The sequence below is a fragment of the Caloenas nicobarica genome, chromosome 1 (genome assembly GCF_036013445.1).
Source record: "Caloenas nicobarica isolate bCalNic1 chromosome 1, bCalNic1.hap1, whole genome shotgun sequence".
Taxonomy (NCBI): Eukaryota; Metazoa; Chordata; class Aves; order Columbiformes; family Columbidae; genus Caloenas; species Caloenas nicobarica.
In genome coordinates, this window is record NC_088245.1 from 189,515,572 (window position 1) to 189,538,140 (window position 22,569).

The window sequence follows — 22,569 nt, forward strand, 5'->3', positions numbered from 1 at the left end:
CCCAGCTCCCTCAGCCTTTCCTCATAAGGGAGATGCTCCACTCCCTTCATCATCTTTGTTGCCCTGCGCTGGACTCTCTCCAGCAGCTCCCTGTCCTTCTTGAACTGAGGGGCCCAGAACTGGACACAATATTCCAGATGTGGTTTCAAGGTTGGAAGGATCATCTGGTCCAACCTTTATTGGCAAAAGCACATTTTTCCCATTAATTTCGGGTGCTGCCGAGCCACATGCGGGGAGTTTGCCTGGACAGAGGGAAGAAAAACCCCATCGAACGAGGGGCTGTTACAGCAGCTACCGGCACAGCTGCTACCAGTGGGGGCAGACGGAACGACGCGGCGAAAGCGATGCGGACTGGGGTCGCCCGCCCCGAGGGGTGAGCGGGCGGAGCGCCAGGACCAGCGCTGGTCCGCCCGCCCGCGGCCACACCGCGGCCGCAGGAGGCCGTGCCGGGCGGCTCCCGGTTACCCTGTTACCCCGTTACCCCACGCAACAGCCGCCGACGCCGGGGCTGCGCTTGGGGCGGCGGCGCCATGGGGGAAAGCGGCGGCCGGCGGGCGGCAGATCCCGAGCGGCTGGCGCTGGAGCTGGGGCGGGAGAGGCGGAAGAAGTGAGTGCCCGGCGGGCGGCAGCCGCTCCGGGGAGCCGCTCCGGGGGAGCCGCTCCGGGGGAGCAGCACCCGGGGGCTCCCGCCGCCTCCCTGCGGCAACACGGCGGGGGATGCGGCCGATGCGGTGGGTGGGGAGCGGCCGTGGAGGTCCCGCAGCTGCGCTGGGCGGTGCTGGGAACGCGGTGGGTGCTGTGAGAGAGCCTGGGGCATGGAGGGCAAGGGGGACAGCTGGGCAAAGGGCTGGCACGGGCACGAGGAGCCTGAAGAAGTTGGGTAAATAATTTTAGCCAAAAGTGAGGCTGGTACGGAAGAGGCGTGGATGGAGAATGGGACGGGGTGTCGCGGTTTAGCCGCAGGGGGCAGCTACACCCGCTCGCTCGCTCCCTCCCTGTGGGATGGGGGAGAGGGTCGGAAGGCTAAAAGTGAGGAAATTTGTGTGTCGAGATAAAGACAGTTTAACACGGGAAAAAAACAAACAAAACAAAAAAATCCCCACAAAACAACCAAAAACAACCAAAACCAAAACAAAACCCCCAAAACAAACAAGCACAAAACAACAACAACAACAACCAAAAAGACCACACCACCACACAAAAAAAAACCCAAGCAAGGGCAGCCCTGGCAAACTCCAGCCCTTGGTTCTATTGCTGAAGACAAAGTTACACGGTGTGGAATATCCTTCTGATCCGTTGGGGTCAGCTGTCCCCGCTGCGTCCCCTCGCAGCTTCTCCTGCACCCCCAGCCCACTCCCTGGCATGGTGGGGATCCGAAAATGACTTGGCTGTGCAAGTGCTGCTCAGCAGTAGCTAAAACATCCCTGTGTTACCAACAGTTATTTCATCACAAATCCAAACAGCACCATATGAGCCTCTGTGAAGAAAATTAACTGTATCCCAGCCAAAACCAGTACACTGGGATTGGAAACCATGATGGGGCAAGAACAGAAAAGACCTGTTTGGGGGAAGAAGATTGAAATGAACAAGAAGGTGCTCCTTAAACACACTTCTTTGCACAATGTTGAATAAAACTGGAAAGCTAGATTTCGATCTTCTCAACTATCAGTCAATATCTCTGAAGCCTACAGGGAAGGTACGGTATCTCTCCAGTGCAGTTTGCAGAGAAGATGAGGACTCATTACTGCTACCAGTTAGTTCCCTTGCTTAAGCAGCAAATGTTGCAGCGCTCTGATTATTGTTCATGCTCACACAGTGGTGGGATTCTTGTTTTATTTTTTTAATCAGTTTGCTTATGAAGTTACACATTTTTCTTCATGTTAAAGAATATGATTGCCTTTTGAATGTTAATAAATGAAAAGTTAGAAAATGTCAGAAGCTCCTCTGCTGCCTTAAGTCTGACCCTTTATATGTACATTTCCATACCATTTTCAAACATTCTGTTCCATACTGATTTTTCCTCTGGGCAATGTTTATTTTAGTGCCTAGGCTGCTGATTCTTTTCAAACTAGTCCTGCAATTGTGGACTATATAAAATGTTTATTTACTAAAGGAAAGGGGGAAGCCAATATTAACAGAGTCAAAATGGCTAGGCAGATTTCTGTGTTCAAAATGCCACAAAAAGGAGCCTGGACATACTTGCACCAACATGTAAGTGAATATCCTTTTACTAAGTATGAACAGTAGTGTGTCAGTGTAATATATCAATTATCCTCTCTATGCACCAATTATTTTACCTGACACATGATCCTGATATTATAGGTGTTCAGGTAAACAGCAGAATGATATTGGCTTTGTTCACTGCTCTGATTTATGTTTTTTTAATTAATGGAAACCTGGATTCTTTATGTACCTTAAGTTCTTGCTAATATCCCTGAGAATCTTCTGCAAGACTGGGCCCAAAGCCCAGGATGCTGTGAAGTGGTGACTTATTTGCCAAGGAAAGGAAAATACATATTTAAGAAATACTTTTATTTTGATGGCGTGACAGCAAGACTTGCTGCTCCAGGTGGATTCTACACCTGTTTCCTCTGTGTATGTTGTATTTACAAATAGACAATACCATTACTGCCCATTTCACAGAGGTTACTTATTCAACCTAACTGTTAATGACCAGGGTTGTTATACATCTAAACCAGTGGCATGTATAGTCGATGAAAGCAGAAAGGCTCTTACAAGGTGTGATTCATCTGCCCCACTTTGGCTGTTTTGGCATGAGATGACTCACAGCCCTGAGGTGCCTGTTTCTCTCCGTTGGGTACAAAGCAAGCTGGGGATGACTGGCTTGCAGATAGATGTCAGCGTTCCTTCACAGCTACCTCACCCTTGTCATCCTTTTACTGGCTTATTTGACTATCATGCCATTGAGGCAGTTTGCTAACAGCCCACCCACCACTCTCATTTAGCATTCATGAAGAAGAGATTTTTACTTCAAAGAGTAAATTGAATCATCCATGTCCTAAGGCGTCTGTTCCTATAGTACCTGCTGATTCTCAATGATTGTGGATGTAATACTGTGAAATCTTTCAAAGGCTTTAATGAAAGTCAGCTTAAATCTGACTCTGAATTACTGTAATCAAGATTCAGTACAGGTTTTGATTGGGAGATGGCATGGCAAATGTTTCTGAGAGAGAGAGAGAAGGCATATAATACCGCAGCATACTTCTTAATAGACAAAGAGGTCTTAAAGCCGTATATTTATGCCTGTCAACTACTTACTAATGTTGATGGAGTTGCATGTTAATTCGGCTTGCGAGATTTCAGCTTCCATGGCTCCCCTGGCAAGGAAATCTGCAGTGTTTTCCCAGCACGCCGCTGACTGCAAGTGTCAGGAGTCTGTAGCTTTCAGCACTCTACTCTGCCCCGTGGTGCCTTTTGCGCTGCGCAGTATTGTTTCTGCTTTGTTCGTAGGTTCTGAAGACATCTATACATTTTGACTTGCACAGGTATCGGTAAAGGTCTGCTGTGTTAGAGAGCGCAGGCCCTAGAACTGGTGATTTGCCTTGAGCTTCTCCTATAATGATTCACTGGTTTTTCTCTCCGCTATAGCAAATGGCTTCGGGCAGTCTTGGGCCTGATACGTGCACCAGATACTCAGATCTGGGTAGCAAAATGTGCACGAAAATGCCTTTCATCCCAAGTGGCTGCCACTTTCAAGTAAAAAAACACCTGTACACTGTCTTAAAAAGAAACTTAGCAATTATTTTCTTTTGTCATTTCAATCACAACCTTCTTATCTGAACTGCACTTTTTTCTCCTTTTCTTCACAAGAGCTTTCTTGTTATGCTTAGTATGCAAAGATGTATTTTAAGTTCCCCTCATGACTTAAATGTGAGCTTCCAGGATTTATGGGCTTTCTTCTGTGATGACTACAAATTGTTCACTGCCAAGGGAAGGATTTCTAGGCCTTGAATATGTCTAATTATGTTTAACACATGTGAGATTGCAGGTAAAGTCATACCACAGTCCCTTTAAGTACAGACCAAGTCTCTCTTTGGGCAGGCAGCTATACACAGCTGCTTTAAATTCACAGTGACAGATACATGGTGTGACTATCACTTCTTGTCACAATTAGAAATAACTCCAGAAATGCAGAATAACCCAATACATTAAAAAGCTGAAGTATTTACCGAGTTAGTCAAGGTGATTTATGTCTACATCCCTTCTCAGTCAGTGCAGGAACTGTAATTTACTGCATATACACCAGCTAAAATAGAGAGGTTCTACTCTGGCTACTTTCAGGATGCTATTGGAGTACTCAATGTTTAATAATAACTAGATTTTTAGCTTAAAATGGTTTCAATTGCCAAATGAAAATAAGACTTTCTGTCAGTGTAGCAATTACAGTTTGACACCTGACAATTTATCATTTCTGTACACATTTTCATCAGGACAAAATATAATTGGTAGCTGGCTGGCAGTTTTGCTAACAGTGCAGAAAGAATTATAAAATTTAATTTCAGAAGTGTTGTGTATAGTCTTGGAATGGTAACAAAAATGAAAAACTGAAAACATTGGATTTAAAGAACTCATTCTTCCTGTGTTTTCCCTCTGCACCCACCTAAGCACCTAGCTAGGATTTGTTTGAAAAGGAAAACAATTTCATTTTGATAGAGCTCAGCTCTAGTTACGGCTTTGACTATTTCTAATTTATAGTGTTATTTCCTTCCAAAATCTCATTTTAACACTCACTGTTGTTACAATTTCCTCTTTTCCACACACCGAGAGGTTAATAGAATTCTGCTTTACAGAAACCTTATCTATTTGTATTGGAATGATACCAGCGATGTAGTAAGATTTTGTCTTTCTTGTTCCTAGCCATCTGCCTCTTTCATTTGGAGTGGGAGAAAATAGGCAGCAGCGATCAGATTTCCTTTGGTTTTCCTGCATCTAAGATTTTGACTCCTGTGTTTCAAGTCTGTCATTTGCTGGGGCTTTCACCACACCCTTTTTGTCTCCAGCAAGTTACCAGAACTTACATTATTTCTTTACCTATGTCCCTGATATCTGGTTTAATGTCAGTAGGGACAAAAAGTGCAACGGAGCAAGGAGGATTGGAAGACCCAGCTCGCCTCTTCCATTCAAGATGTCTGTCTTTTTGTGCTCCAATATGTTTAGTGCACTGAAAACTTTCTTGAATTACCTTAAATTACCCTTCTTTACCTTTCTTGGCTATTTCAGCTCTTCAGCCCTCCCCGTTCCAGGCATACCCCTTTTGTTTATTAAAATCAGTTTGTTTGCTTCTGCAGCTTTCAGTTGAAATCTGATGTTTTAAGCTACGGAAAAGAAGTGTCACCAGCTGAATATGAACATGAGGAGTGCAACCATTTCTTACTGATCAGCTCTGTCCTCAGACCTTTGATTCCTCATAGGCTATTTAACCATTGCTTGAAGAACATTTCTTATTATGAACATATTCAGAAAAAGAAGATCATGTTGACATGAAAGCCTCCCTTTAAAAAAAAAAACACCACCAAAAAATAGGACAGCACAATGATTTTCTTGCATGTTTTAATGAACCAAGATAGGATTTTAAGGACATCTGTTGTCATATTGTATTCCAAAGCATTTTCCAAAGGGCCTTATTCGCAGAGTTGCTTTCTCAGTTCTTTTGAAATACCTCAATTTGGGCACTGAAAAATTGAAGCACCCAAGAACCATTGGTTGTTTTTTGAAATCTTGGCCTTCCAAACTTAGCTTTAAAGGACAAAACCACAAACCGCTCTTGCGTTGTGTTGCGCTGTGTTTTTCTTGCAGCCGTGCTGGTGTGGGCTGACCTCCTGGCATCTCACAGGCAGGAGCATTTCTCCGTAGACATCTCCAAAAAGCACCAGGCTGCTGCTATAAATACGGTCAATAATTTCGTTAGCAGTAATTTCCTCCTGGCATGATTGAGATCATATGATTTATTGTAGCACACTAAGCTACCATCTTGCTACTTAAAAGGATGAGAGTCATCAGCATGTTGTATGATGCACGCAGGTGGGTTGTGCACTCGTCAGAGTAAGTCTTCTGCTACCTTCTGCTTCTGGTCATACCTTCTAAGGCAGAAAGAGTCTGGTTTCCATGGTACTTGTCAGTTGTCTGGCTGCCCAACAAGTATGCAGAAGCTATCAATGGGCAAAAATATATTCTCCCATAAGATTAAGGTACTGAAAAAACTGGTGGCTTCAGCTCCTGTATGTTTTGCTAACACTCACTTTAATCACTGGCTTTCTTTTCTGATAGTCATAATACATGGTATGCTTTGATTGGTTTTGTTATGGGTACAATTTAGAAAATAGCTGTTAGTCATTGAGCAGTGAGTCAAAATGAAGAATGGATTCAGAATTTCAAATAGCACATCTCAGGCATATTCTTGTTTCAGAAAACATATTCCTTGGGCATCTTCTTTTAGATGAAAAATTAAAGTCAGTGTCGTCTCTACATTTGTTTAATTCTGATGATATGCTAGACAGTTATTAAATTTTAGGTAATGTTGGCCCTGCTTTTTTATGGAAGTAATCTTATTGACAAAGTAGAAGTGCTTCTGTTGTTTTTAAGGCACTGTAGTATCCATAGAGAAAAAATACATTAAAAAAGATGGGCAAGATGATGTAATTACATAGGAAAGACCAATAGATGCTTAATCTGAAAATATATTCAATTTATTAGTTTTATTTTTAATAATAAGGTTAATGGAATAGCCAATTTATTGAATTCTCTAAATACCACAGGGAAATGCTTGAAGCCTCAGTATTTGAACTGAGAAACACAGTAACAGAACTGGAAAAAAGACTTAGCAGTGTTGAAGATGAAGGTGAGTGAATTGCAACAGAGTCTTATTAATTCATTAGGAAACACAGAAAATTAATTCTTTTGGGTTGGCCCTACAGAGATACAAGGTGGGGTTTTTTTTGAAATTTAAGTTTTCTGTTTTCAAACATGACTATTATAGGTGTGATGATTCAAATATGACATTAAGGAATACTACATGCTCCATGTTAGCTTTAATTTTTGATGAAACTACGAATACCATGAATTCATGGAGTTGGTTAATATTCTGCCCATAGTAAGCCCAGTGAAGAATTCCCTTGATTTATATTTTCAAGCTGTTTTGTGTACAAAAATCCTCATTGTGAGGATTGCTAAGTGGAGACTTCCTCAGTCTCCAGACAAGAAGTGGAGACAGTTTGAAAAAATGCTAACTTTTACTTGAAATGGCACAAAATGATCTGGGAAACAGAATAACCCTGCATTTCTTTTTAAGGTAATGAATGGAAAACCAGATATGAGACACAAGTAGAATTAAATAAACAGCTGGAAAGGCAAATTAATATTCTTCAGGAGAAGATGGAGCTTATTCGTGGCAATCCAGCAGGTAGAAATGGGTATTCATAACTGTTTTTAAAAAGAATTAGTGGTTATATGTTGAAATTGTATCCATGGGTCAAATTTTCTGCTTGTTTGTAGATAAATTGTCCATTGTTCGCACCTTTGATCAAATGCCTGTGGTGAGTACTATGGTATTTAGTTGGTTAACAAAAAATTGCAGTGTAATTGAAGAACTTGTATAATCTTTGGGTTTTTTTTCATGACAGAAAATAGCAGCAGCCTGGTCTAGAAATCAAAACGATTAGTCTTCCTTACTTTTTAATTGTTTCAGATATGCAGTTGTCTATAAATTTATAGAGAAAAATCATTAAATAGGAGGTACGTAAGACCTTAATGTTGGGAAGAATCATGTAGTGACTGAGCGAAGGTTGTATGATTGGAGCTGCATTAAGGCATATGAGGTGGAGTAGTTGGACTAGTTCCATGAATAAATGGAAAAATGTTACACCTTGATCGCAAAATCATGGAATCATTTAGGTTGGAAGGGCCCCCTTTGAGATCTCCTAGTCAACCCCATGTACTCAAGCAGGGCCAGCTACAGCAGGTTGCCCAGCATCATGTCCAGTTGGGTTTTTAATATCTCCTCAGATGGAGACTCCACAACTTCTCTCGGCGATGTGTTCCAATGTTGAACAACTCTCACAGTAAGAAAAGTGCTTTCTTGTGATCAGGTGGAATTTCATGTGTTTCAGTTTGTGCCCATTGCCTCTTGTCCTGTCACTGGGCATGACTGAGAAGAGCTTGGCTCCATCTTCTTCATTCCCTCTCATAACATATTTATACACATTGCTGAGATCCCCTTGGACTTTCTCTTCTCCAGGCTGAACCATCCCAGCCCTCTCAGGCCCTCCTCATCTGTCAGATGCTCTGGTCCCTTAATCATCTTCATAGCCCTGTGCTGGACCCAGCCCAGTAAATCTGCATCTTGTACTGAAGAGCCCAGAACTGGATCATGTGTGGCCTCACCGGTGCTGAGTGGAGAGGACGGGTCACCTCCCTCAACCTGCTGGCAACGCACACCTAATGCACACCAGGAAGCCATTGGCCTTCTTTGCAGCAAGGGTGCATTAGTGGCGTGTGGTCACCTTGTTGTCTACCAGGATGCCAAGGTTGTTCTCTGCCAAGCTGCTTTCCAGCTGGTCAACCCCCAGAATATGCTGGTGCCTGGGCTTGCTCGTCCTTTAGTCATCTTCATAGCCCTGTGCTGGACTTTGTCTAGAAAATCCGTATCTTTCTTGTACTGGGGAGCCCAGAACTGAACCCAGCTCTCTGGATGTATTTCACCAGTGCTAAAGAGAAAGGACAGATCACCTCCCTCAACCTGCTGGCAACACAATTCCTAGTGGAGCCCAGGTGGCCGTTGGCCTTCTGTGCAGCAAGAGTGCTTTGCTGGCTCTTGGCCATCTTGTTGTCCACCAGCACCTCAGGGTCGTTCACTGCCAAGCTGCTTCCCAGCCAGTCGGCCCCCAGCGTGTACTGGTGCCTGAGGTTATTTCTTCCCAGGGACAAGACTTTGCATTTCTCCCTGTTGAACTGAACTTCATGTGATTCCTCTGCCTATTTGTGCGGCCCATTGAGGCCACTCTGAATGACAAAATGATCCTCTGGTGTATTGGTCACGACTCTCAATTTTGTATTGGCTGTGATAACATAGATAAATAGTTGCGGTAACATTTTGTATAATACAGTAACAGGAAAATTCTTCATTGCACAATAAATACACCATTTTTGCAACACCAAAGGAAGTGTCTGTTTTCATTTTTAAAATTTGATTTCTTAATACACTCATATTTCATGGCCTGTATTTCAACAAAGCATGAAACATTTTTCTGTGATCTTAAGGAGAAAATTGCAAGAAAAAAGCAGCAAATATTTTTGCCATTTCATTTTCTAAAGTAGTACATGAAGTGATAGCAATTTCAGATTCAGGACTGCTTTTTCCCTAGTCTGTCATCCACTGAAATATTTTACTTTGAGACCTTTTCTGCTTCTTACCCACTTTCAGAAATAAAAAAGGCAGATAAAAAGATTTGTTAATGCCTTGTAGCATAAGCAGGAATAATGAGGATTATGAGGTAGGGCTCTAATGATTTTCATTCCAGTTGCTTATGCTTACAGACATATTTCCATCTTACTTTTTTGTGCTTCAGGTTCTGAAGATTAAGGGGAGTTTACTGAGCCTAGAGGAGGCTGCATGCCCTATTAGTGGGAGTGATTATCTGTTGTAAGCAAGGTGTGAAAAATGGACTGCTTTTTGTGATCTCATCCATGGCTTTCTGATAGTAAATATTCTCACCAGTTTTAGTACTGTCCTAGAGACCGTGGTGTTCTCTAAGTTGGCAGGTTTATTTTTTTAAAAAAAGAGTTAGTTAAAAAGATAACAAAATCTTTCCCATCTCACTTTTATGTTTCATGGAGTTGATTTTAAAATACAACTGGGATTATATTTGAAGAAAAGTCTTGAAGACAGAACATTGATGTAGAAAATTTACAGTAGACTCTGCTTCAGACAATGTTATTCCTGTCAGTTTGTAGAGCACAGACCGGCATGCACGCTCACAGTATCAGAAGTGTTTACTTCCATCTAATTGCTAGTACGGTCGTAACAAATCCAATTACACCTTGCCAAGCACTCCAAGAGTCATTACCAGTGAGATAATCTCCTTTACCAGCAGCTGGGCTGCGCCAATCCAGTACGTTTCTAATCCCTGCTAAGTACTGCCTTGCCTCTTCACCTACGAGCTGTGGTTCTCAGAGGTTTGGTTACTTTTCCCACAAAGGAAAGAATGACAGCACAACAGAAAGATTCATACTGCTAGAAGGAGCCTAGGAGACAGTTTGGAGAGTCCTAAACGTACTCAGTGACACCTAGGGAATGTACCATATGACAGGTTTTTCTTCTGCAGTTTTAAGTCTTTCCTTCAGCCTTCCAGTTTAGAGGGAACACACTGTTTGCTAGCCAGAGGAGAAAAAGAGTGCTTAGGGATTTGAAATATCAAATGATTCTTTTTTCCTTGTTTTGATTTTTGGGAGATGGAAAGAAGGGAAGAAAATTGATGTATTTTGTGGGCTTTGCTGTTTTTTTGTTGTTGTGTTTGTTTGTTTGTTTGGGGTTTTTTGTTTGTTTTCATTTTTGTTTTTACTGAAGCTATCAGAAAAGTCAGGGTATATTTGCAGATACTCTTGGAGAATGCAGAGCTGCTTTTTTTTTCTTTTAAATTTTAGGAGATAAAATATTGATAAGAAAATATACAGGTCATTTTGTGAAGTTTAAGCAGATAGTCCTTTTATATTTTTGAGAGTTGTTCAGGGAGTAGGGGGAATAGTTAGCTTCTCCACAGATCAGAATAAAGAGCAGATGTGGTGAGTGGGTGTAGAAAAACAAAGAGCTTTGCAGCCAGTCATCAATCTACATTTGCTCAAAGTAAAAATGCTGAGAGTGGGTATACATAAAATTGCCTGTGTGTGTGTGTTAAATTGAAAGTACACTATGATATTCAGCTTTCAACTTGCAGTTGAATATGAAGCTCTGTGAAAATACAGCAAAGTTATTCTTCTGGCAAGATTACACAATTTGTAGAATATGGCAACAGTAGACAGTAGATTTTGTTTTGAGCAACATATTTTGAAAACTAAATAGTATTTGCAAGTCTTTTTAACCTGTGTTCCCAAGGGAGTTAGAATTATGCAGTTAGAGTAACTGGAAGTACCTCTAATAATTCTTAACTTCCTAAGGAATTTCAGCTCTACTTAACAGAGGAGATATCTCAAAGATACTAAAGAGATTTATCTCACTCAGCTAGTCATTTAAGGTCCTACCGTAGTCAACAGAAGGAGAAAAACATGTCCGTGGAGTAATTCATCCCATTTAGAGAGAGATAGCATAAATTATTTTCTCAATATCAAGCACTACAGGGAAAGTAAAAAAAGATTAGTCATCAGGGACCCTGGCAGTCAGCAAGCTGTAAAAACCTGAATGAAAGAGAAGAATACAAATGCAAATTCTAGAGTAATGAACAACGAAGCACAGAGGATTTTCTGTGTTGATAAATTGCAGTAATTGTTGCAGATGGCTTGCACTATTTTTGCTTTGGAATTAGAATCATACTGATGAATGATTCCTTGCTATTAAAAACACCCCTAAACCATATAAATGTACAATTATAATTTTGGAGTCCTTATACTAACTTGAGATAATTCTTTTTTTTTTGTTTCCAAAAAATCATGAAGGTGTCACATGGCAGTAGATGCAGAACCAATACCTTGAACACTCAAATTTTTTCAGCGAGGGTTTAGAAAATCATTTTTGTGTACTGAGGGTGGATTAAAAATAACCTAAACAGTGACAAGCACAAGGGAGTTCCAACAGTGCAAACTGTTTAGTTCAGTAATTTCCTTTATGTCCCAATGAATAATACAAATATCATAAAGTACTTCAGAAATAATTACAGAAGGAATGCCTTCTCTCTAAGTTGTTAAATGATGTGAATTTTACTTGGCCCTCCTAAGCATGCTGCATTCATTTGTTTGCTTTTTTTCATTAAATGACTTTTGGTGAAATACATGCTCTCTGCTAAGCATAATTTCCCATATAAGCAGAAAGAAGATGATTCCTTTCTCACCATTTCTGCAAGAAAGAATCCCTAGATAGCGGCTTTAGTATGCAGATACAGAAGAGCATACTGCCAAATCAGTTCAGAAGAGCACACTCCTGGTAGCATTGCCTTAGCAACGCTCTAGTTAAGATTAGGCAAGGAACCAAGGTTTCTGTGATAAATCACTATTTTCGAGAATGTCCAGCACCACAGCTGAGAAAATTCTGACGTTAAGGGCTGGATGTTACTTGCTTTGCAAAGCTGCCTTTCTGAGAGCACAGAGGCCACAGAACTGAGCCCCTCACGCAACCACCTCAGGGTTTTGCCATCAGTTTTAAATTGTAAGCAGAATGTGTGGCAGTGTCACACTGGAGGAGGCGTTGGCAACATCACAGGAAGAGAATCTTGGGTTTATGAAAACACACAGCGAAGATTTTGTATTTCAGTAGGTGTTGCTAACTGCCTATAGGGAACATCAGCACTTTATAATGGCATAGGAAATGTTGACAATTCTCCTAGCAAATCACCGTTAAATGAACCTCATCGCTCTTGCTGGAGTAAGTCATGAGTAGCAAATGGTAGGAAGAAATCCGGTATCCTATTTTTTCGTGAAACTCTGAAGTATTTTGGAGAAAGTTCTGCAGTCTGGTCTGACTGCCCAGAGCTGTATCCTGCCTCCTCACAGACTGCTCCTTCCTACTGCTTTCATCTGACCTCAGACAAGTATTTTGGATGCCTCCAAGAGACTTTTGCATTTTTTCCTTTCCTTGCCATGTTGGCATTACTTGTTCCTCCTTGGTGGCCTTGCACAAACCAGCAGACTATTTGATTCAAATCACTTTGTGGTATTCCCAGAGGTGGAATACGCTTTGTATTTCAAAGAAAACAGTCAGGGAAAAATCCTGCAGTCAAGTGACAATATTAACTGGCTGTTCTCAAGAATTCCTTTGCAGCTGACTGCGACCCTGGGATATCTTCCAGAGAAAACGTATAAGGATGTAACCTCCAGCTTTTTTCAGGCCTGCCAGGAGAGATACTGAGTGAAACATTTCAGAGTCAGCAACAACTTGTTCTGTCAATCTGAACCACAGGGATGGAGGTCTCCATTTTAACTTCCTCCTCTCCAAGTGAGCAGATAACCTATATAAGCAATGCTGTGGAGACCGTTGACATAAGGACTGGTGGTAGCAGTGTCCCACACCTATTACACTGAAGGAGCCTGAACTTCCCAACAAGTCTCCAGGCTGATGTCTTTACCCTGGCCGTTGCCAACATCTGGTGCATTTGTGTAGTTCAGCTCTCGATCTGGTTTTGAACATGACGGTGATGGTAACCACAAGAGGGCACCTGGCATTCAGACAAGTACAGGGAGCCCTGCTTCACTTGTACTGAAGTCCTTACAGGATCTAGTATATATATACTGAGTGCATATTGCATGTAGGAATATACTACGCTAAATAATTTTTATGTGTAATTTTTTCAGTGATATATGACTAGTGAGTTTATTGATGTCGACATAAAATCAAGTTCCTTTACAGTAAAGCTAAAGATGTAGTATTGCTTTTTGCTCTTTATGAGTTTGAAATGATATGTTAAAACATTCAGCTAAATCAGCTGATGCACATCAGCTCCTAGTGTTGGAGGGAAGGGAGTTTATTTTCTAAACAAAACTTCATTTGATTTAAAATGTCAAGTAGAATGGATTGCAAAGGATTCTTGTGTTGTTTTTTTTCCTACACGACTGACAGATGTATTGTTTCTGTTCTAACTCATGGAGAAAAGTTAAAGAGGATTAGAGCTGAAGCAAATTGCCATGAAGATCAATAGTCTGCATGAGCTGAGCTCTTATGAAAGCAAGTTTGAGCCTCTTGATGATGTCATGAATTCGTCACCTTGTCTGTTGTGAAACAATTGATAGAAATTGTCACCTCTGTTGCCACTGGTAGCAGGTCAAGGAAAAATCCAGAATGAGAGCAACTTATGTGGGTGGCCTTAAAATTCAGCTGCAGTTTCATTCTGTATAATTTCATTTTCTGGCAAGTGTTAAGCCAAATGTGGAGCTGCAGTCGAATGAAAAGGAAAATGTGCGCAAAAAAGAACTGGAGAATTGGTGTTCCCTTTGTGAAACTCTGGGCTTTGGTCACTGTTGGGCACAAGACTTAATTTATCATTGCTCTGAGAGCGAATCTTGCTAAGCCCTGCAAAATTATGTTGCATAAAGAAAGCATTCATTTAAAATCTCAGTGTGTCTTTTAGTTTACCAGCTTGCTTCAAGTGGTTTGACATGGATGACTTATTGAAAACTAAGGATCTTAAATTCAGGTTAAATCCCTTAGTCAGCTTATGTCTTCTTTTCAGGAATACATTGTCCAGCTATTCAAGGCTTAGTAGAAGAATCTGTAATAAATCTAACTTAAAAATAACATTTCAATATTCAGTTAAGCCACTTCTAAAAAGCTTTTTTCAGATTTTTTCTTCCTGGTTCATCCTGGAATTTTGTTGGCAATTTCTCCTTCTGGGGGAGTTCTGCATACCTGGGAGGCTTTTTCTGCTTCTCTAGAGCTCTCACTGGTCCTTGCTTTGTACTGAGGCTTTTCTGTGCTCCAAGAACTCTGCTACAAGTCTGTGTTACTGCATGCTTTAAACTCTGTTTTCTGTGGGCTTTTGCTTTTGTGTCGTTTTACTGAATTAAACACTAAGCTGATCGTACAACCATAAGCATCAAGAACTGAATCTGTTCGTGTGATGTTTCTTTCTACTTACTTCCCACAGAATTCAGGAAAGGCAAATCCAGTCCTGAATGACTTGGCTGAGTTCATATGCTGGTGTTTCTCACTTCTTGATTTGTATTCTTGTGCAGCAGCTAAAGACTTCAGATATATAAGGTTTTAGCTAATTCTTCAATTACTGCCTTGAAAGAAGGGGTGGGAGGTAACTTACAACCAATCCTGGCTGAAGTGGGTCACTAGAACCTCCTTGAAGTTTTACTATTTAAAGTTTTCTTATGTCTGTTTTTGAAATTGCATTTTATAGTGTTTATTGACTTGGAGAGATCTTTTAGTTGAGTAGGAACACCTGTGTCGCTAGATTCCCGTAAGAAATTCAGTATTGCCATACTGAGCTCTTCATCATCAATTAGTTGCGTGGACACAGGAGCAGAAGTCAGAAAGCTGAGTTAACTGCCTAAGTTTCCTAACTATTGACTGGGAGAAAGGCAGCTAGACTGGAATTCACAACAGAGTATATATTAGAGATGGAAAATCAATGGGAAGTTAGTAGGAAATGCCCAACAACGGTGTCCAGAAGTAGGCATAACCTTGCAGCCTTTCTCACTTGTTCCTTCTCTATCCATGTAAATTTTGCATTTCTGACTGATTAATGGGCTGGCTTCAAAAAGTATCTCAGTGCTAGTTAGGTATGATGGCAAGGGCACTCTCAAGATATGAGATATCAGTATCCAAGTTCTTAGGGTGGCAGAAGACTAAAATGTAACTCATCTAATTTCTTTGTGGGTTATTCTTTAGGCTGTTCGACAGAAGTGGATCGCTTCCTCTGGTAATGTGGGTGGAGCGTGCTTCTCAGTTTGTGCCCCATTAGGGGGATGACCACTGGAGGTCTTTGCTTTGAGACTCCATACAGACTTTCAGAGCAAACTAAGCAGCTTGATTAAGCTTGTGCTCATGGGCAACCAAAATAGCAACAGCTCAGATGCCTACCTGAGCTATATGTCGAAAACAGATGTGAAGAATGTAAGACATTGCATAGACTGCTTTACTAGCATTAGGATATTAAATTCTGCCTGAAGTGCAATTTAGACTCTGGTGCCTTTTTGATTTTGAGCTTCACTTCACAATCTGTAAATTGGGAGTAATTTATAACTTTCTTATTTCACAGGAGAATTGTAAGCATAGGTACATTACAAATTATGAGGCACCCAAATACTGTAAGGATGGTAACTGCATACTTTAGTCACATTATCAACCTCTTTCTGTCTGCTTGCTCATCAGAAGCAGTGTAATGCACCATTTGTTTCCTTGCCATTGGATAGCATCCTTGCTCCAGAGCTGAATGAAAGCCCGGGCATCTGTGCTGGACCAGCTGCATTGGCAGCAAAAAATAGACAGCACTTCTGAAAAAGATTGAATGAAAAAAAAGATCTAAAAGTAGTTTACTTTGTAGGTGAAAGAACTCAAATAAATTAGATAAGTACCATCACTGAGGAGATACCAAATTGCTGTCTTGTAATTAACAGCTGCAACAGCAAGTCTTGCTGTTTTACATAACACTGATGGGCAATCTAGTGAGGAAATAAATAGCGGGCTGTGGATTCACATAGAGCAAATCTGGAGAGCAGCATGAACTTCTGTATTTACTGTATTTAAGCTTACTATGGTTGTACCAAAATATGTTGTAGGTGGTACAAAATGTGTTGTACAAAATATGGTGTCACATGGTTATAATCTTTAATGTGAAGTCAGGTCAAGAAGGCAAAAAAAATTAGTTTCCTAGCTTGACAGTGTTGAGGCCTTCTCTGTCTTGTTTAATTCTGTACAGACACTGATGTTGTAATGAAATAGCACATGATCCTAGTGGAGTTTAGCCAAATCTTCTCTTTAATCTGTAGTTTACTTTTTCTTCTTGAATTGGCCAATGTTGACTGTATTGACTGTAAGAACCTTCTGTATTAGGACAAAGATTTCATCTGCATCCAAGATACTTCTGCCTTAATTAGGAAAAACAACCCAAACTAACAAACAAAGAAACCCTATTTTTTTTCACATCTCCAGTGTGTCTGTTATAACAGATCGAAGTTAATAACAGTTCAGTCATGTGTGAAACATTAGTGAAAGATATAGCTCTTCTGTGTCTCTTTTTTGTTTGGTTAGGGTTTTTTGTTTTGGTTTTTTTTGTTTGGTTGGGGGTTTTTTTTGGTTTTTTTGTGTTTTGTGTGTGTGTGTGTGTGTGTGTGTGTGTGTGGTTTTTTGTTTGTTTGTTTGTTTTAACAGCGAGAGGAGTTATTCTCTCTTGGCAGCATATTTTAAAAGTATTGTGCCTTTTGCCATGCTTCTGCAAATTCTTGACTTTAATGGAAATCATTCCTAGAGAAGTCTCAGTAACAGCCAGAATTGTTTTTGTGAAAAATGAGATTTGGAACCAAATGAGTAACGTGTAGTACAGAAAAGTATGAAAAAGAATAAAAGATGCAGTGATCTGCAGGTGCTAGAAAGAAGACTGGAGACTGCAACAGGCAGATGTAAGAGTCAAGTGTATATGTTTGGTGGATTTTAGAAGCCATTGGTAGGACTATCACTTTACATGCCCAGAAAACAGAACAGCTTGATAATGTCCAAAGTCAAGGAAATAAGTTAAGGACCTGAGATGAAAATGTTCTTATAAAAATGACATAATCTTTTGTGTAATGACAAATGACATTTTCAAGTTCACTCTGGAAGAGACCAAATAAGATTATGCTACGCTGGATGTATGCCCAAAAATGTAGAAGCTGAACTGATCTGACCAAGGTACTGACCGAGAGATGGAAGGCACAGTTGTAACAAGAAACTGAAGGTCACAGAATGACAGAGTTGTTGAGGTTGGCAGGGACCTCTGGAGTTTGTCTTGTCCAAACCCACTGCTCAAGCAGGGCCACCTAGACCCAGTTGCCCAGGATCATGCCTAGACATTTTTTAAATATTTCTAAGGAAGGAGACTCCACAAACTCTTTGGGCAACCTGTTCCAGTGCTCGGTCACTCTCAACAGTAAAAAAGTGTTTCCTGATATTCAGAGGGAACCTCCTGTGTTTCAGCCCATTGCCTCTGGTCCTGTCACTGGGCACCACTGAAAAGAGCCTGGATCTGTCCTCTTTGCACCCTCCCTCCAGGTAATTATATATGTTAATAAGATCCCCCCTCAGCATTCTCTTTTCCAGTATGCCCATCTGTGTTTTGTGTTGGGGAGCTCAGAACTGGAAACAGCACTCCTGGTGTGGCCTCACCAGTGCTGAGTAGAATCATAAGAATGTTCTGAGTTGGAAGGGACCCACAAGGATCACTGAGTCCAACTCCTGTCCCTGCACAGGACAACCCCACAGGTCACACCATGTGTCTGAGGGCGTTGTCCAGTCTCTTCTTGAACACTGTCAGGTTGGGGCCGTGACACCTTCCTGGGGAGCCTGTTCCAGTGTCCACCACCCTCTGGGGGAAGAACCTTTTCCTAATGTCCAACCTAAACCTCCCCTGGCACATCTTCCTGCCATTCTCTCGGGTTCTGTAGAGGGGTGGGATCACCTCCCTCAAAATACTTTGTCTAGTGCAGCCCAGGGTAATGTTGGCTTTCTTTGAAACTTGAACATTGCTGGCTCATGTTCATGTTGTTGTTCACCAGGACACCCATGTCAAGGGTATTGATCCCTTAAGGCTTAAATTAGGTTTGGGATTTTTTTACCATTAGCAAGCATTCATAAACTCTCTGATAAAGAGACCATACATGAATACTGGCCTTCCAGATCTGAAGTTTGAATGATAAATAGGTAAAAATTTCCACACAAAAAGAAAGGGAGAATATTTGGAGAGAGTCATGTTATCTTCCTTTCAATGTTTACCATGAAAATCTGGTAAATAAAGGCATAGCAAAGCATTAAGATCATAAGAAGAAATAACTGGTTGTTAAGGCAATGATCAAGTAGTCAGTAAAAATAATTCTGAAACAGATACTTATTTTACATGGGGGGCCTAAGCAGGGAAATGGAAGAACCTGGCTAGCCTGAAATGTAATAACATTGATAATGAAAACATGATAGGATAACAAGTACTAAAGGTATGCATTTGGCAGGAAAGATCAAACCAGAAATAGATGTGGTATGTAGCAGATGTGAGAGACTTTTACATTAATGTTCTTCATCATCTGTTTGGATTAAGTCATCTTGAGGATGGATGGAAAACAATTTTTAATCACAGTAATATTGGGAAATAATATTGAAATATATATGGAAACAATATGAGTCACTTAAATATTAGGACATCAATATTTTCTTTTCTATATGTAGATATCTGGCTCTTGGCTAGATCTTTATTTCCTGCTACAGGCAGCACAGGTCTAATTAATACAGTCAGCTGAGTATAGAGAGTTGTAGGCATCTTCAGTGGAATAGTTGTATAAACAGAGACTTGCAGATATTTCCATGCAAAGTAGCCCACTGATGCTCCAGAAGTGTCTTCTGTAACCCATGTCATATCTGCCACATGTGAATGTCTTGGACACTCTAGAACATCTAAGATGGCAACTGAGTTGAGCTCTTTAGCTGCTGAGCTGAATGAATCTCCGCACATCCTTGGTTGTATTGACTGTGACTCTTAGTAGGAGCTTAGTTCACATATGGACTTCTAAATGTAGACTTCCTCACCTCAGACTGAATCCCATGCATATTGTCAAATACAAATATAAATATAAAATTTGGATGGATTAGTTTGGATATAATATTATTAGATTCCTTCCAGAAATTGTATCATATGTCATACTTGTAAATAAAGACAGAAAACCAAGTGCTAGTAGTAATGATGAGGCACAGATCTCAGTGGATGTGATAGTTAACACCTTTTATCAGAAGATACTGGATAAAGGAGGAAATGCTATTTTAGATTTTGAAAATCTAGAATATTGCAGAAAAGCCAGTCATAAAAACTGTCAGATAAAGTGATCGTAAATTCATTAATTTTAAATTTAACATGTATATATTGCCTAAGTTTTCAGTAAAGGCAGAAACAATAAAATAAAGGACAAAGGAAGAAATAGCTAATGTCAGCAAATGAGTGGAAGAGCAAATGGCAGTAACAAAATCTTAAGGAAAACTCAAGGAGCTGGATATGCTTGAATTGAGGGAAAAGGGTAATCAGTACCTTATGATTCTGAAAGAACTGGCTTGCTACATCACTGGTCTGACAGCAAGTGGTTTTAATAAAGCTGTGGATGATGATATTGTGTGCATTGGAGAAAAGCGATGTTTTTTTTTTTAGTTTTAAGACAGAGAAAGAGAGGAATAGTTGTTGCAAAACCAGTCTGAAGTATGGATTTGTAAAAAGTGACTCATGGTGGGCAAACATGTTGACATTCTGTGATGAGACAATAGATTTATTGTCACAATAAATATAGTAATCTTGTTCACTGTGACCTCTGATAAAGATACTGTGTCACATGGGAAGTGACTGATTAATTTGGAGAAAATGAAAATTAGTAGATTTGTTGAAGGGGTAAGCAGCTGGCAAATGAAAGATAATAGCCATGACTAGTGAAGGAGGCTGCTGAGAGAGTACAAGCAGTGTTCTGCCAGGATCAGGTTTAGGAATAATCTCAACATTTAATGCATGACCTTGATACACAAAGTAAAAATACATTATGTTATCTTTCTCCTGATACCAATTATGTCATGTAATAGGGATCTGGATGTTAAGAAGAATGACACTGAAGACTAGATTATTAAAAATGGGTTTAAAATTTAATAGTGTAGACCAAAGAATTTAGGAAATTGTTGTGAATTGAAAGCTGATCATCTGGACATAGCTGCAGAGGAGAATCTGGGTATTCTACCTGATTCCATGTTGCCTGTAAACTCTCACAATGCAGTTGTGAGAAATGAAAATAGAATCCTAAAATTTCTCTGTACAGATAAAGAAGTATTACTGGCATTGTTCAAGGCTGTGAGATGGCTTCTGGAGTACTGCATACTCCTGTACGGTTCTGTTCTCCAGCCATAAGAAGGTTGAGCTGCAGACAATTAGATGAAAGGACATCATGCTGCATGAGAGACTATTTTTAAAAGCTCAGCTTATTTATTCTGGTAAAATGAATGTTGCAAAAAGATGTTCCTGTTTTCTGTATGTGCATGCTGGAGGCAAACACCTGTGAGGAAGAAGAGCAGGTATCTTATAGATCATTTCAATACAAGAACCAACAGGTATAAACTGACCTTGAATAATATGAGGCAAGGAATTAAAAAAGCCATCTGCTATTAGAACCTCCCAATAAAAATGTCTCTACTGGTTGGAGTGGATCAATTAATGAAGGGGATTATGAGAAGCAGTTTCCCGTGTTTTAGAAATGGATAAGGACCTGCTTGGGTGGGCATTCAACTTCCACTACACAGCAAACAATGAACTGGCCAGTGCCAGTAACCAAAACTGGACTCTGCCGCTGTTACTCTAGCTCATCTCAATTGTAAATAAGGAATATGACTACACACCTAAGACAGATGGTCTCCTCACAAAATACTGCTTTCTGGCCAAGTTGTTGTGGGTTACCTTTGACATCCTATGTGCCTCTTCAGCCAGTCCAGCAGCTCTCTCAGCCAGTGGTTTGAGAATGGGTGTGCAAGTGAGAACCGAAACCTTCCCCCTACTAAAAAGGAGCCATCAGAGTGAACTTTGGTTAGAAGTGGGGAGCAATTCTGGCTGGTCACCACAGGGTGACTTCGCTAACCTATCAAGGAGCACCAGTGTGGAAAACCATATCTGTATCATTTTAACACAGTGGAAATGTGTAGTGCATAGCTGATAATTGTAGCATATGGTTAATTGCTTTTGCCTCTGCAGCATGCCAGACAGAACCATGTAAACAAAAAGTGTACAGGAAGCAAACAGAATGACAAACATCGTAATGCTTGAAGAATAAGGACTACTTTGATGGGATGTTTATACAGAATGGAAATATTTTTAAAACATAATTTTATTTACTATAACCACAGGGTTCCTTAAAGGAGGTTCTTAAACAACTAGAAGAAGAAAAGAAAAGTCTCCAGAATCAACTAAAAGACTATGAACTTAGACTGGAACAAGAAGCAAAGGTTTGTAATCACTGTATGCCTCTAAACTGTAAAAGCCATTATGATGTCTGAAAAACAGACAATGTGTGTGGAACAAACAATAGAATAGTTCCACAAAATATGTCACTGGAAAAAAGCTCTGCTGTATATTTGTTTCTTCCTGTATGATTCAACTTTTAAACTATTTTGCTTAATGGTAGCCTATATCCTTTATTTTACATGTAGGCTTACCACAAAGCTAACGATGAGCGGCACATGTACCTCTCAGAGATCTTACAGGTAAGAAAAAAACTGTGTGACTTAATAACTTTTAAAAATCATTATGCTTTCTTAATGTAGCAACAGCATCTGTTAATGCCATGAGGTCGAAGTCTTTTATCACTTTGTTCATCTACCAAATTCATTGCAAAAGCTGCTTTTTAAAAATTTTAAGAGCTAGAAATTGAAAGATGTCTACAGTTTATTAATTTTTCAATACTTTTTTTCTTCTGTATCAATTGGATAGTGCGATACTCAGGAATGACTGTCACTGAATCCCTGTCACAGCTAGCAGGGGTGAAAGGCTGTAATTAGCAGTGTTTTCCTGTGTTTGCACAGTGGGCAGCTGTTTCCCTTATGTGGTTCGTTGCTGCTTTGGGAAATCTGAAGTAATTGCTCAAAACTTTCCAGCATGAAATCAACAGTGAGCCCAGGAAATGGCCATGATAACTGTTAATATCTCTGCA

At 40.3% G+C, this 22,569-nt stretch overlaps 1 protein-coding gene across 1 annotated transcript in view; it reads left to right on the forward strand.

The window, feature by feature from the left end:
* Positions 1-530: 530 nt before the first annotated feature.
* CCDC169 (coiled-coil domain containing 169) overlaps positions 531-22,569 on the forward strand; it is a 28,731-nt gene continuing 6,692 nt past the window's right edge. Inside the window, exons 1-6 of the mRNA XM_065658737.1 lie at positions 531-607; positions 6,777-6,859; positions 7,310-7,420; positions 7,513-7,553; positions 21,767-21,865; positions 22,070-22,123. Coding sequence (XP_065514809.1) covers positions 531-607; positions 6,777-6,859; positions 7,310-7,420; positions 7,513-7,553; positions 21,767-21,865; positions 22,070-22,123 — 465 coding nt within the window. The remainder of the gene's footprint in view (positions 608-6,776; positions 6,860-7,309; positions 7,421-7,512; positions 7,554-21,766; positions 21,866-22,069; positions 22,124-22,569) is intronic.